General features: G+C 42.3%; 1 protein-coding gene and 1 long non-coding RNA gene across 2 annotated transcripts in view; both read left to right on the top strand.

Annotated features, from left to right (window-relative positions):
- The window catches only part of LOC142599172 (E3 ubiquitin-protein ligase RNF38-like), a 231,660-nt gene extending 217,563 nt beyond the window's left edge, over positions 1-14,097 (top strand). The window contains exons 7-11 of the mRNA XM_075738987.1: positions 841-947; positions 3,578-3,662; positions 5,116-5,237; positions 6,365-6,464; positions 12,873-14,097. Of these exons, the coding sequence (XP_075595102.1) occupies positions 841-947; positions 3,578-3,662; positions 5,116-5,237; positions 6,365-6,464; positions 12,873-12,935 (477 nt within the window). The 3' untranslated portion in view covers positions 12,936-14,097. The remainder of the gene's footprint in view (positions 1-840; positions 948-3,577; positions 3,663-5,115; positions 5,238-6,364; positions 6,465-12,872) is intronic.
- LOC142599267 (uncharacterized) overlaps positions 1-16,420 on the top strand; it is a 675,914-nt gene that overhangs the window by 239,962 nt on the left and 419,532 nt on the right. The window lies entirely within an intron of this gene.

Here is a 16,420-nt window from a genome sequence, read left to right as displayed (position 1 = left end):
TGGGAGGGGACACAGCCAGGATAGCTGATCCATACTAGCCAAAGGGATATTCAATATCATGATGTCATGCTCAGGGCGAGCTAGGCATCAGGTTCTGGCGGTGAGCAAATTGCATTGTGTATCACCCGCTTTGTATATTCTTTTATAAGTACCCGGGGAGCGGGGGGAGGCGGGGAGGGGGAGGAGGAGTGAGTGAGCGGCCGTGTGGTGCTTAGCTGCCGGCTGGGGCTAAACCAGAACATCTGTATGGAGTTGAAAGGCTTCAGCCCCTCCTCCCAAAAGTGAATGTAATTGAGCCCAACTCTGAATGTGATTTCTTTATTTATTAATTTTAAACCTTGATCTTTATTTAAAGTGCTTTTGCTGTGGAGCATCCTGGCAGTGCCCCCTAATGGATATTTGGCTTATACCAGCGAAAGAACTCCTGTATATATGTTGTTTAAAACTCTCATTCCTACCCAATCAGCTGCACCAGCCAGCGCATTGCGCCAGGTCAAAAGCCCTCAGCTTTTGGTTTGCAGCATGTTCACCAATTCAAGTCCTGCCTGTCCAAACCAGCCTGTATATAGGCTAAGCCTTACAAAATGCTTATTAGCTAGCTTGCAAGGGCTTCTGGTTAGCATTGTTACTTTTTTTCCTGCAGGATAGTATAATTGTATATTACTGATGAGATTTGTTGGTCAAAACAATTGTTTGAAAAGGCTGGTATTTTTTGGCTTGGACAGGGCTGAATTTTTTTGGATAATGCCTTATTTAAAATGTATTTCAACATTCACTTTTCATTTAATTTCATTATTAAATAAGACAAGAAAATATTGAAGTTTTTCTTCCTTTTTACAGCCTTACCCACCTTTTATGCCTCGAAGACTCACAGGACGCAGTAGATACCAATCACAGCAACCAATACCACCACGCTCGTACCATCCCAGCCTATTACCATATGTGCTGTAAGTCCAAAGCACATTGTACTCGTAGACTACTAAATAACTCTGTAAGCTAGTTGATCACCTCAGTGGTTTTTTATGTTTGCGCTCTACCACAGGATACAGACAGTTCAGACAATACCAAGGAATAAGAAAACTTGTAGTTATATTTAACGTTTCCAGTGTATTTGAACAGCATACATACCTGAGCAAGGAAAAAACAAGTACAAGTGAACAGTTTGATGATAATGTAGTTTTGGGATCTGCTATGCCTCTTCTTTCTGTTGAAATCGCCTTAAAGATGTTCAGTGTTACACTTGATTCTTGGATAATAGTTATGAGTTATACCCATGTGTATTGAGTCTGGCTGAGATGGAGTTAATTTTCTGCACAGCAGCCATCATAGTGCTGTGCTGTGTATCGGTAGCAGCAAGGTGTTGATAACACACCAGTGTTTTGGCTACTACTGAGCAGTGCTGGCACAGCACCAAGGCTGTCTCTCCAACATTCCCCCCCCCCCCCGCCCCAGCAGTAGGCTGGGGGTGGGCAAGATCTTGGGAGGAGACACAGCCAGGACAGCTGACCCAAAGTGACCAAAGGGATATTCCATACCATATGATGTCTGTTCAGCAATAAGAAGCTGAGAGACAGGGGGAGGAACAGGGTGGGGGCATTCATTTTTTTTCCCAACATTTGTCTTCTGGAGTAACTGGTACGCGTTCTGAAGCCCTGCTTCCCAGGAAGTGGCCGGACATTGCCTGCTGATGGGAAGTAGAAAATAATCTTTTGCTTTTTGCTTTGCTTCCACATGCGGTCTTTTGCTTTTTCTGTATTAAACTGCCTTTTTCTTGACCCACAAGTTTGGGGTTGTTTTTTCCATCTTATTTTTCTCCCCTCCCTGCCTTGCTGAGGAGGGGAGTGATAGAGTGGCTTGGTGGACACCTGGCATCCAGCCAAGGATAAACCACCACACCATGGTTACATCCTAAAGTCTACTTATGTAGGATAAAGATCTAACAGTCCTTAAAAAAAAAACCAACAAAAAACCAGCAGGCAAATCAATTTACTCATAATTAATTACTGAAAGATAATGAGGGGAGCCTTCTGGGTGTGGGTGGTTTTTTTTTTGTTTGGGGGGCTTGCTTTCTTCTGAATTGATAATCTGTTACAGCTTTTGGAGTTCTGCATCTGATTAACCATTTCTGGAAGAGAAAGGATGAGAGAAGTAACATTAAGAGATTATCAGTAACCTTTTAAAGTAGATCCCATCTGCTGTAGTTTAGATGTATGACATGGAATTTATTGTTCTTTGTAGGTTCCGTTTTTGAAATTAATATAAAATGCTTAGAAAATGAGGATTTATTTTAAAGGTGTAATTGACAGGGAGACAATCCAACTTTGTCATTTGTTGTTTTGCCACAACATCTATAGTTTCTGACTGCAGTTTGACTTGCATCAAAATAGTACCAGGATATATGATTCAATGAAGTTGTTAAATTTTTCATTGTGCATTCTGACAAAGTCTGCTCTAATGTTATAGCTGCTTGCCTGTCTACTCAGGGACATTGTGTCACAATCATTCCTGATTAATTAGATAACATCTGGATTTTTTATTTCTATGGTTGTGCATTGAACTTTGACCCATATTACTATCTTGGGATGGAGATGCTTCTTTAACGTAAAAGAAAAACAGAAAAATGGCACGCTCTTGCCTTTATATCTGAAGAGGTTCTTCTCTGGCCAAATCCATGTTATATGGGAATGTATAGTTGAGTCTGCTGTCAATGTGGAAGTTGGCCCAGTACTATATTGTAATTATCTTTGTTATTTGTATTATCAAAAAGGAGGCTGAAGGGTGACCTCATTGCTCTCTGCAGCTTCCTGAGGAAGAGAAGTGGAGAGGGAGGTGCTGAGCTCTTCTCCCTGGTATCCAGTGACAGGACACGTGGGAATGCTGCATCAGGGGAGGTTCAGACTTGACATTAGGAAACATTTCTTTACCGAGAGGGTGGTCAAACATGGGAATGGGCTTCCTAGAGCGGTGGTTGATGCCCCATGCCTGTCAATGTTTAAGAGACATTTGGACAATGCCCTTAATAACATGCTTTAACCTTTGGTCAGCCCCGAAGTGGTCAGGCAGTTGGACTAGATGATTGTTGTAGGTCCCTTCCAACTGAACTATTCTATTCTATTCTATTCTATTCTATTCTATTCTATTCTAGTACTTGAATGCTTTTGTATTGGGGAGCTAAGTGAACTTGGGTTATTTATCTTTCTTGATATTCTATCTATGTAAATAAGTCAAATTTTAAACCAGAAACTCTGTTCAATATTAATATTAACTCTGTGATGCAAGCTATCAAGAGATTAATTTCTGTATTAACAATGAGCCTTACTGTAAGTATGAGTTGTCATAGCAATATACATGCAATTTAAAAATGCAATACAGTGAGTATCAAAAAGCATCACAATTAGCTTTCCTTTTACTCCTTTACTTTGAATTTCAATTCTTAATTTAAAATTTAACCTTTTTACTGATTTTTAGAATTTATTGATTTAAGAAGGATCAATAACATAACTCTACCTATACCATATGTTTGCATGCTTTCCTTCAGGAAGATGATGAGTCTTACTGCTGTTTGTTCTTCTGGCAGATCAGTGCTTCCAGTGCCACCTGCAGTTGGACCAGCTTTCAGTTTTGAGTTGGACGTGGAAGATGGAGAGGTGGAAAACTACGAGGTTGGTGTGTGAAGTACAAATTCACAAGGAGCAGAGGTTAACTCAATACATGAACTTAAATTGCTTTTCAAAGACAAAAATGGGATTAAATAAATGTAATGTTTATGAAGGCAGAATCTGGAAACATTTTTTCATAGTAGTTTCTAACACTCGATGTTAGAAACACTCTTATTTTGTATCTATTGCCTTTCCCTAGAATCTATCCTTTCAGATTAGCAATGGTTAAATTCCTCAACTTTCCATTCTAGGTGTAACTCTTCTTTTTGCATTTTGCTTGATTTTTAAATATCAAGCATAAATATCCTATTCTTTTGAATATGCTATAACTTAGTGCTTTTTATGTGCCTTGCTAACTTCACAGATTAGTGTTAACATTATAGGATGAATTCAGGTAAATGTGATGTTTGCAAGAATCTCTTAATACATATTTTCTCTTGACAATAAAAAGAGTACAGCGTCTTAGATAATTGAGAGCTGATCCCAACTCTTGTCCTTGCTGCTTCTCAGACTGTTGAATTCTCATCAGATTCTGTTCAGAAAACCTCAGCTGCTGCCTACCCCTCCTCATGTATCTATTTCTCCTTGCTTCTGCTCAGAGCTGTGTATTTACACAGTTACATAGCATTTTCAGTGTAATGACAAGCTCTCCTATAATGCTTCTTGTGCTAGTTAAAAGAAGTATCATATTGCAGCTGACATTTTGGGCTCCAGGTTTTGGGCTATTTGAGTATCTGTACTCTTTGCATCTTTCATCAGATCTCTTTTAACTTCTGTGCTTCGGTTCTCTATCAAGTTGATACTGCTGCTTTTCTGGAGCTCCTCATGAGGGAGCAGAAATTTACATGAGGAGCACTTAGGTACAGTGTTCTACCTGTATGAATGAGTACAAAATTTAATCAGAAAGTATCTCTGTTCAGTTTGATGTCATGGCTTTGTTTCCAAAGGTTCAGCATAAAATCTCCATGTCTCAATTCAGCTAGCCCAAGGAGTGGAATGGGAGTCAAAAGTTGCCCCTTTAAACTCTTGGCCACATAGAGCTAGGTTCATTGCATATTCCTAGAAAGCAAGTTTGTCAGCATTTTCTTCTGGTTACTCACACTACTGTGTGAGGGATGGGGAAAGGGGGTTCACTTCCAAAGCAAAACATGTATCAAGCTGTGAATACAGCTGCAGGAGTGATTAACATGGGTAAGTGAGGTCATGGGTATTTGGAAATCCCAAAGATACTATCTTATGCAGTTCAGAAGGATTCATCAATGATCAAACTTTGAAAGACATCTTTCCATAGTGCTTGCAGTTGGAGAGAGAGAGAAGCAAGACCAAACATGTCTTGATGGAGAGGTGGGTTGTGCTTCCTGGTGGGATAGTGACATGGCAGAAGAAATCACTTCTGGTAGAGCTGGAGCTTGTTTGAGCAATGAACGTTAAAAAGTCCAAATTCCTTGTTTCATAGGCACTGCTGAATTTGGCAGAACGTCTGGGAGAAGCCAAACCTCGAGGACTGACAAAAGCAGACATTGAACAGCTTCCATCTTACAGGTTCAATCCAAGCAATCATCAATCGGAACAGACATTGTAAGTACATCTAGCTCAAATTTACATACTTTACATGACTGTATTTCCATTCCTTTAGGCTGCAGCTTCAACTAGACAAATACTGTAACACAAGTGCTCTAAAAGCACTCAAATAAAAAAGATAAATTATCTTAAATGATTTTTCAAATCAGATATCATTTATCTTGGCTTTAAAATTCTGCATAGTCTCACTTCAGTTAAATGTTCAAATTTAGTTATTCAGTATTTTTAAAAAGTTTTCCAAATTTTTGTTTGGCATATTAGATATTAAATGGCCATTATCAACTTGGAATTCAGCCTATATTGAAATATTTTCCAATTACTAAAATTTCTAGTGCTCCTGGAAGAGCTTTTGACAGTCTTTGAGGTTTACAGTCATATTTTCTTATTTTTAAGACTAATTATGTTTGAAAGATTTACATAACAGAGAAATGACCTATAGGTGAGAGGCAGTGAAAGTGATATACAGTGCTGTCAAATGTTTGAAATTGAACAGAAGAGTTTTTTCCTCTGATCTTCCACTCAGAGCAATCTTCAATGTTATTTTTAACATAGTAGGGAATAAGAAAAACTAAAAGTACCAGAGAACTGAAGTTGATAATGTCCCTGGAGAAGAAATGTGTTTATAGAACATGTACAACAGAATATAGATGTAATTTAAGGAGAAATTTTGCATAGTAAAAATGTGTGTGAGATCTTTAATCAGTTATGGATTTGAGAAATACTCAAAGCAAGTTTTCTGATTTTTATTTTAATACAGATACAATTAAAGTTAAAACTGAAAAAAATATTCTATGGAGTTTGCACTACCTGCTTATATCAACAGGCATGAACTCCAGTATTGTGAATTATGGTAATACAATCTATTTACTGCTTGAGCCAGTGAACTCCCATGGGTATGAGTTCGAGCCCTTGTCTGCTTTGGGATTTGAAACCATGGTGAACAAAACAAAAGCAATTCTCATTTTGCACTGGTCCACTAGAGATCTGTACCCACTTATCACTGTAGATACTCCAGTGGTTTTAAAAAAAAAAATTTGCAGACACACCTTATAAGTTGCCTATAGAATATAAATTATTGTTTTTAAATAGGAAAATTTATAGATATTTTTTGTCTATTTTTTTAGGTGTGTAGTGTGTATGTGTGACTTTGAGGCAAGGCAGCTACTTAGAGTCCTACCCTGTAACCACGAGTTTCATGCCAAGTGTGTTGATAAATGGCTTAAGGTAAATAAAATCTGTGTTGGATGCAATTTATAATGTCATCAACTGTAGTTTCATTTTTTCTTTAGTTTTCTACTGCATTTCATCTCTTGTTTCTCATTTTTAATATTTAAGCTCTGAAGTAACAAAAAATGGCACAAGCTGAATTCATCATTTGTTGTCTCCTTACACTATAGAAATATTCTTTTTAAGTGATTAAAAAAAGATATGATAGGATTTTAAAAAAAAAAAGGAATCTGAATACAAATTTGTGTTAGAGTAACCAACATATTCTAAAGCTTTTATAGAATCTAGGACTGGTGTAAATGTTTCCACAACACTGCTTTGTTTTTTTCCAGTAGAACTTATTTGAATGAAATATGTGCTTGGGTTCAGAATACTGTAGGAGAACATGTCTGACAATCAACAAGATGACTGTAAACATCTAGTTGTTCTAGCTTGAAATATATTTTTTAAAGCATGTTAACAGAATCACAGAATCACAGAATGGTAGGGATTGGAAGGGACCTCTGGAGATCATCTCGTCCAATCTCCCTGCTAAAGCAGGATCACCTAGAGCAGGTTGCACAGGATCACATCCAGGTGGGTTTTGAATATCTCCAGAGAAGGAGACTCCACAAACTCTCTGGGCAATCTGTTCCAGTGCTCTGTTACCCTCAAAGTGAAGAAGTTTTTTCTCATATTCAAATGGAACTTCCTGTTTTCCAGTTTGTACCCATTGCCCTTTGTCCTGTTGCTGGGCACCACTGAAAAGAGGCTGGCCTCATCCTCTTGACATTCACCCTTTAGATATTTATAAGTGTTGATGAGATCCCCTCTCAGTCTTCTCTTCTCCGGGCTAAACAGACCCAGCTCTCTCAGCCTTTCCTCATTAGAGAGATGCTCCAGTCCCCTAATGTACTGGGTTTGCGTGGCAAGGTTTTGGTAGCGGGGGGGCTACAGAGGTGGCTTCTGTGAGAAGCTGCTAGAAGCTTCCCCTATGTCTGATAGAGCCAATGCCAGCCAGCTCCAAGATGGACCCGCTGCTGGCCAAGGCCAAGCCAATCAGTGATGGTGGTAGCGTCTCTGTGATAACATATTTCAGAAGGAAAAAAAACAAACCAAAAAACAACTAGGAGCAGTTTTTGCAGCCAGAGAGAGGAGTGAGAATATGTGAGAGAAACAACTCTGCAGACACCAAGGTCAATGAAGAATGAGGGGGGAGGAGGTGCTCCAGGCGCCGGATCAGAGATTGCCCTGCAGCCTGTGGAGAAGACCATGGTGAGGCAGACTATCCTCTTGCACCCAAAGGAGGCTGTGAGCCCCTGGGAAGCCTGCGCTGGAGCAGGCTCCTGGCAGAACCTGTGGACCCATGGAGAGAGGAACCCATGCTGGAGCAGGTTTGCTGGCAGGACTTGTGACCCCATGGGGGACCCACACTGGAGCAGTCTATTCCTGAAGGACTGCACCCCATGGGAGAGACTCATGTTGGAGCAGTTTGTGAAGAACTGCAGTCCGTGGGAAGGACTCACGTTGGAGAAGTTTGTGGAGGACTGTCTCCCGTGGGAGGGACCCCACGCTGGAGCAGGGAAAGAGTGTGAGGAGTCCTCCCCCTGAGGAGGAAGGAGCAGCAGAGACAACGTGTGTTGAACTGACTGCAACTCCCATTCCCCGTCCCCCTGTGCTGCTTGGGGGGAGGAGGTAGAAAAAACTGGGAGTAAAGTTAAGCCCAGGAAGAAGGGAGGGATGGTGGGAAGGTGTTTTAAGATTTAGCTTTTATTTCTCATTTCTCTGATTTGATTGGTTATGAATTAAATTAATTTTTCCTAAGTTCAGTCTGTTTTGCCTGTGATGATAATTGGTGAGTGATCTCTCCCTGTCCTTATCTCGACCCACGAGCCTTTTGTTATATTTTCTCTCCCCTGTTCTAGTTGAGGAGGGGGAGTGATAGAGCAGGTTTGGTGGGTTCCTGGCCTCCAGCCGGAGTCAACCCACCTGATGTGGTTTAGACCCAGGCGGCAGCTGAGCACCACTCGCCACTCACTCACCCCTCCCCTGGCGGGATGGGGAGGAGAATGGGGAAAAACAAAGGCAAAGCCTAGTGGGTTGGGATAAAGACAGTTTACTGGGATGGTGAGGGAGAGGGAAACAATCAACGACAGTACTGATAACAGACATTCACAATGGGTGAATAGAACAGAAAGCAATTTACAGATCCTACGACCCACCCACCTGACCGACCAACTGGCCGACTGGCCGCTCAGCCTGTCCGGGAGCCACGCCAAGCCTGCCCCTCCCTGACTAGCCCCCTTTTATGGTGAGCATGACATGGTATGGAATAGCCCCCTGGCCAGCTTGGCTCACCTGTCTTGGCTCCTTGTGAAATTAACTCTATCCTAGCCAGAACCAGGACACCACCACAGTCCTTTGTAGTCATCTTTGTAGCCCTCCACTGGAATCTCTCGACTAGTTGTCTGTCTGTCTTGAACTGCAGAGCCCAGAACTGGACACAGTACTCCAGATGTGGCCTCACCAGGGCAGAGTAGAGAGGGAGGATAACCTCCCTCGACCTGCTGGCCACATTCTTCTTAATGCACCCTAGGATATCATTGGCCTTCTTGGCCACGAGGGCACGTTACTGGCTCATGGAGAGCTTGTCCACAATGACTCCCATGTCCTTCTCTGCAGAGCTGCTTCCCAGCAGGTCAACCCCTAACTTGTACTGGTGCATGGGGTTATTCCTCCCTAGGTGCATGACCCTACACTTGCCCTTGTTGAATTTCATTAGGTTCCTCTCCACCCAACTCTCTAGTCTGTCCAGGTCTCACTGAATGGCAGCACAGCCTTCTGGTGTATCAGCGACTCTTCTCAGCTTTGTATCGTCAGCAAACTTGCTGAGGGTACACTCTGTCCCCTCGTCCAGGTCATTGATGAAAATGTTGAATAAGACTGGACCCAGTACTGATCCCTGGGGCACACCTCTAGCTACAGGCATCCAACTAGACTCTGCGCTGCTTATCACAACCCTTTGGGCTCTGCCATTCAGCCATTTCTCAACCCACCTCACTGTCCACTCATCTAACCCACACTTCCTAAGCTTACCTATGAGGATGTTATGGGAGACAGTGTCAAAAGCCTTGCTGAAGTCAAGGTAGACAACATCTACTGCTCTCCTCTCATGTATCCAGCCAGTCATGCCATCATAGAAAGCTCTCAAATTGGTCAGGCATGATTTCCCCTTGGAAATATAGATAAATAGATATTTATTTAGACTGTTTTATACAGTGATTGTATAACTCTAACATATATGCAAGTGTCAGTACAGAATATTTTCCAGTCCCCTGGTATTCATGTCTGTGGTCTAGGTCAAAGCTGAAGCATGTTTCCACACTGGACTTGTTAAACCATATAATTGCATAAAGCTTATTCATGTCAAGAGCAGTCAAGAGCAAGTGCAAGATTCTGCACCTGGGATGGGGTAATCCTGGTTATATGTACAAATTGGGGGATGAGAGGCTGGAAAGCAGCACCGCCGAAAGATATCTGGGGATTTGGGTGGATGACAAGTTGAACATGAGTCAACAGTGTGCCCTGGCAGCCAAAAGGGATAACCAGGTCCTGGGGTGCATCAAGCACAGCACAGCTAGCCAGTTGAGGGAAGTGATTGTCTCCCTCTGCACTGCACTGGTGTGGCCCCACCTTGAGTACTGTGTGCAGTTTTGGGCACCTCAATATAAGAAGGACATCAAACTACTAGAGTGTGTCCAGAGGAGGGTGACCAAGATGGTGAAAGGTCTCGAGGGCAAGACTTATGAATAGTGGCTGAGGTCACTTGGTTTGTTCAGCTTAGAGAAGAGAAGGCTGAGGGGGTGACCTCATCACAGTCTACAACTTCCTCAAGGGGGGCAGCAGAGGGGGGAGGTGCTGATCTCCTCTCTCTGGTGACCAGCGATAGGACACAAGGAAATGGAATGAATCTGCATCAGGGGCAGTTCAGATTGGACCTTAGGAAAAGGTTCTTCACTGAGAGGGCAATTGGTCACTGGAACAGGCCCCCCCAGGGCAGTGGTCATGGCACCAAGCCTGTCCAAGTTCAAGGAGCATCTGGATGACGCTCTTAGTCATATGGTTTTGTTTTAGGTAGTCCTGCGAGGAGTAGGGAGTTGGACTTAATGATCCTTACGGGTCCCTTCCAACTCAAGATATTCTATGATTCTATTGATTCTATGTGTAGCATGGAGAGAAGGTAAACAAGGAACAATAGCTGGCTCCCTCTTCTGAAATGAAAACTAGGACCATTGGGTGTCATACATCCCATGACATGGTGGATACTGAAATTCTGTGAAGGCTGATAAGGTTTTGAAAAAAGAATTCCTCCCAGGGTTGTTGATGCAAAGACATTGCATCTGGCTCAAAAAGCACTTGACCCACAGACTGCTGGAAGGTAGGGGAATGTATCAGGGGAATATCATGTATGCTCTTTCTTATGCACCTGCTGTTGGTCACTTCAATTCAGAGTATTTGGTTAAATGAAGCTTTGGTTGGACTCAGTATGGCAGTTCTTATGTTACATTAAGCACTTTCAATTGGCAATCAAAGGGTAGGGAAGATAGCCCTTAGAGATCAGTAAAATGGGGAAAAACCCAGTTTTGGGGCATTCTTTTTTTTAGTAATCTGAAATGAACTGTAGTATTTGTGAGGCAATTTTGTGCTGATGCTTCTAGCCAAGCTTAGAAATTGCTGACTTATAACACTAGTATTGGCTAAGGGATGACTGACTTTAGAAACAACACATCAGCATAACAGTGTCAACTTGGCAGGTTTCTCTTTAATTGAAAGATTTGGGTAATCTGATCCAAAAGGGAGTACAGTTACACTGTGTCAACACAAAGTTTTAGACTGTGTTTAGAGAGTGGGGTAAAAGAACTTTAAATTCACATCCCATGTTGATAAAATGTGCAAGGGAACATATTATCGTTGGTAAATTTTAGTAAAAATTGCTATTCCATTACAAGCTGATGATGCAACAATAGAAGACACCAAAGCAAACTTTGACTTGTCTACATATGAAATTTGGATTTTTGCCTGTCCTATAGTTCTAAAACCCTACATAGAAACACTTTTTCAGGCAATATGAGATATCCAGGGGGAAAACTATTTTATACTGAATTATGTGACTGTATATTAGACTACAGTGAGAAAATAATCCATGTTAAAAAAGGCTGAAGACTCATGAAAGAGAGGTTAAACAGTGAATGGGACAAGATTAACAAGAGAGAGATTATCCTTTTTGCTTGTCAGTCTTTTCAACTCTCAATTTTATCATGTTTCACAATGTCTGATTGTTTATTGATATCCTAACTCCTTGAGTCAAAGGAATACATGAGAAATCTTTTTTTTTTAAAGCAGGATTTAGTCATAGTTCCAAAGAAAAACTTTAAAACATGACCTATATTCACCCTGAATACAGCTCAGGCTGTAAATACTTTTCTTCTAAATGCAGTTCACTTCAGCTAGAAAATTTCTATTTAATGTTTCTTATGATAATTTCAGTTCATTGTGCAGCTCTTATGTTACAGAAAGTTAGCTCGCTTGAAGGAATAGCAAGTTAAGAGAGGATACACATTGCAGCCTATGATGCATTATGTGCACCTAATACATCTTTACACCAGTTATGTTAAGATGTGAAGGGGAATTAATTTCATGAAATACACAAGAACAAATAGTCAAACAGGGGTCCAGAGATGCTGTGCAGCCTCCATCCTGGATATTTTTGGGACCTAATGGGAGACACCCCTGAGTAACCTGGTCTGACCTTACAGCTGACCCTGCTTTGAGCAAGAGGCTGGACTAGACATCTCCTGAGGATCATTCCAACATGAATTGTTTTATGAATTGGTGTATTCTCAACAAGTTTTTCACTGAATGGCTAAACTTAAAATTTTTACACATGTTCAACTTTAGAGCTGTTTAGTCAGATTGTGTGTTGTGTCTGTTACTAAAAACCCTTCTCTTCCCCCCCCCCCGCCGCTCAGCTTTCAAGCTTTGGCCAAGCCTGCATGATAGACTTCTGCTCTTCAACTGGGATAAGTGGGTAGTGAGAGCCTAAAAAGCTGTGATTCATGACAAAGAGCTAGTAAGACTAGGATGCCCTAACATAGGGCACTTTTTTCCATCTCTGTCTGGCTTCTCTAGTGATGGTGGGTTTCTCTGCCCACTCTATTTTTCTTTTGAATTTAAAAAACTTTTAGGTCATTTTCACATATTCTAAAGTAACAGAAAATAGATGCATGCTGGGGTTTTTTTGTCCCTTTTGGGTACTCTTGATCACTGCGAGTGGCAATTTCATTTTGTTTCTGGATTGCAGAAACTGTTACCTTAATGAGCATATTTGTCAGTGCATTAATCTTTCTTTTATTTCTGGTTTTACAGGCAAATCGTACCTGCCCAATTTGCAGAGCTGATGCTTCAGAAGTGCATCGTGATTCAGAATGACTAATCTAAGAGCACAAATCTGGTTTGGGTTTTCCTGGTCACGTGTATATATGAACTATCCATTGAACTTGTCCATGTGGCTTCCAGCATTCCCTTTAAACAAAAGGGTCAATGGACATTTCTTTGCACTGTTCGACTTAATCAATTATAAAGCTTATAATTAGTCTTCACAGTTGTGGGATTGCTATACTGTGTGATTGGAACTCCAAATATGTTTTTTTAGCTTAATTTTGTGTGTGCACTAACTTTTGTGTGATCATTCTGAGTGTTGCTGCGAGATTACAGTGGACATGATCTTTTAGCATGTGCTTTTATAAAAAATGGTAGCTCCAAACAACATAGCAATCTACCTGCAGATACTGTGAGTGGACATGAATTGGGGGGGTTTGAGAGGATGTGTGAAGTGCACTTGTGACTGGGTGTGTGTATATGTGTTTGAGAACATATATACCAGCATGTACTAAGAATGTATATACGTAGTATTAATTATGCTGCAATGTATAATCTTATGTTATTTAAACAGTACTAGTACTAGTACTATACACTGTTTTCTTTCCTTGTGTTTGGAGGCATACACTGAATGCAGAGGGTGCTGCAATTACAGACATTTAATATTTCCTCCCCAATATACTTAATGATATAAAAAGACTTTTTTACTTGCTATTCAAACAGATGTTATGCTTCCCCTTTATTAGAGGCTTTTAAGTGTACCTCTAAAGAGTGTGTTCATTACTCAGTATGTGAGTAACCTTGTTTTTTTACACACAATAGGAAATCCAAATTCCAGTATGACAGGTTTACTGCTTATTTTATCAATATAAAGTTGCAATATTGAAAAACCCAGTTAAAAATATTAACACTTCCAATTAGTGACTTTAAAGTTGAAGCTTTTCTGTTCTCCTTCTCAGTTCTAGCTGAATTTTATTTACGTACAGTTCATTTCAAATTAGACTTGAGTTTTGAAGATACTGCACTTTGTGCTCCTCCTCCAAAAGGAAGGTGAAAAGGTGCTGAGGGTCTTGTGCAAAGTTTCTTCACTTTGACCATTATACTTGCTAAGTATGTACTCCTTTAATATCATAGAATCATAGAATGGCCTGGTTTGGAAGGGACCTTAAAGATCATCTAGTTCCAACCCCCCCTGCCATGGGCAGTGACACCTTCCACTAGACCAGGTTGCTCAAAGCCCCATCCAACCTGGCCTTGAACACTTCCAGGGATGGGGCATCCACAACCTCTCTGGGCAATCTGTTCCAGTGCCTCACCACCTTCATAGTAAAGAATTTTTTTCTTATATCTAATCAAAATCTACCCTCTCTCAGTTTAAAACCATTATCCCTCATCCTATCACTACATGCCCTTGTAAACAGTCCTTCTCCAGCTTTCTTTTTACTCCCTTTACATAGTGGAAGGCTACAACAAAGTCTCCCTGGAGCCGCCTTTTCTCCAGGCTGAACAATCCCAACTCTCTCAGCCTGTCCTCATAGGAGAGGTGCTCCAGCCCTCTGATCAGCTTCGTGGCCCTCCTCTGGACTCTCTCCAACAGCTCCATGTCTTTCCTGTACTGGGGCCCTCAGAGCTGGACGTAGTACTCCAGGTGGGGTCTCACCAGAGCAGAGTAGAGGGGCAGGATCACCTCCCTCCACCTGCTGGTCACACTTCTTTTGATGCAGCCCAGGACACGGTTGGCTTTCTGGGCTGCAAGCACACACTGCGGGCTCATGTTGAGCTTCTCATCAATCAATACCCGCAAGTCCTTCTCCTCAGGGCTGCTCTCAATCCATTCTCTGCCCAGCCTATAGTCGTGCTTGGGATTGCACCAACCCATGTGCAGGACCTTGCACTCCGCCTTGTTGAACTTCATGCAGTTCATACGGGCCCACCTCTCCAGCCTGTCAAGGTCCCTCTGGATGGCATCCCTTCCCTCCAGCATGTCGACCCCACCACGCAGCTTGGTGTCGTCGGCAAACTTGCTGAGGGTGCACTTGATCCCGCTGTCCATGTCGCCGACAAAGATGTTGAACATTGCTGGTCCCAGTACCGACCCCTGAGGAACGCCACTCGTCACCGTTCTCCACTTGGACATTGAGCCGTTGACCACAAGTCTTTGAGTGCGACCATCCAGCCAATTCCTTCTCCACCGAGTGGTCCATCCATCAAATTCATGTCTCCCCAATTTAGAGACAAGGATGTCGTGCGGGACAGTGTCAGATGCCTTGCACAAGTCCAGGTAGATGATGTCAGTTGCCCTTCCCTTGTCCACCAATGCTGTAACCCCATCATAGAAGGCCACCAAGTTTGTCAGGCACGATTTGCCCTTAGTGAAGCCGTGTTGGCTGTCACCAATCACCTCCTTATTTTCCATGTGCCTGAGCATAGTCTCCGGGAGGGTCTGCTCCATAATCTTGCCAGGCACAGAGGTGAGACTGACTGGCCTGTAGTTCCCTGGGTTTTCCTTTTTTCCCCTTCTTAAAAATGGGGGTTATGTTTCCCCTCTTCCAGTCAGTGGGAACTTCACCAGACTGCCAGGACTTCTCAGATATGATGGCGAGTGGCCTGGCCACTTCATCCGCCAGCTCCCTCAAGACCCACGGATGCAACTCATCAGGTCCCATGGACTTGTGCACCTTCAGGTTCCTTAGATATTCTCGAACCTGGTCTTCTCCTACAGTATGTTGTGTAAAAGGATACGAGTCTGATGTGTGGCTGAGGGAGGCCCTCCTGTTGAGTCACGAGGTTCAGAAAGGACCACCTTGCTTTCTGAACTCCTTCTCAGAGAGGAGCCCAGCTGCAGCTAGGTCCAGTCTAAGTCCCAGACTTGGTCAACGGTTTATGTCTAAAGGATTATGTGTGTAGCCACTTATCAGAGTCAACGTTTGCCTGTCAGAGCCCCACCAAGGACTTTCACTGAAACAGTTTTGCAAAGTTGAAAAGAGAAGCAATTTATTGAGGCGACAGATATAAAAAGTTCGGAATTGCCATTGATAAATACACTTACTGCAAAAATTTTGAGCTCAAGTTAATAGTTCAGCGCTTTTGTTAATGATAGCTTTCCCGGGGTAACATCCGACATAATCGGAGGCGCAAGTCTTACCAAAGAGGCGTCCCTGCTTGGGGAGGAGAGAGAGGTCCAGGCCCGTCAACTCGTCCGGATAGTTGGAGTTCTCGTCCTCAGAAAAGAGGATTCTAAATGCCAGATTTATCCTTTTGGCAAGGTGGGACTAAAAGTCAGGTATTGTGTGCCGATTGGCCCTTGACAAGGCTTGTTGCACAGTTGATCAGGGTGAGGGGAGTATCAGAGAACAAAAGTGTTCAGTACAGAGGTGTGGTGGTCTGTTCAGCTTTACCGAAGTAACGTCGGGCTGTGAAGGCTCCCCTCACCCCAGGTGTCGCTCAGTTGATTGAGGAGCAGACCATCAGGCACCTACATCTGTTAAGATAAGCAAGTTGCTCATCCGTTGCCTGTGTTCAGGTCAGGTGCTTAT

The sequence above is a fragment of the Balearica regulorum genome, chromosome W (assembly GCF_011004875.1).
Source record: "Balearica regulorum gibbericeps isolate bBalReg1 chromosome W, bBalReg1.pri, whole genome shotgun sequence".
NCBI classification, from domain to species: domain Eukaryota; kingdom Metazoa; phylum Chordata; class Aves; order Gruiformes; family Gruidae; genus Balearica; species Balearica regulorum.
The sequence above is the reverse complement of the archived record's forward strand: the minus strand, read 5'-3'. Positions and strand labels throughout refer to the sequence as shown.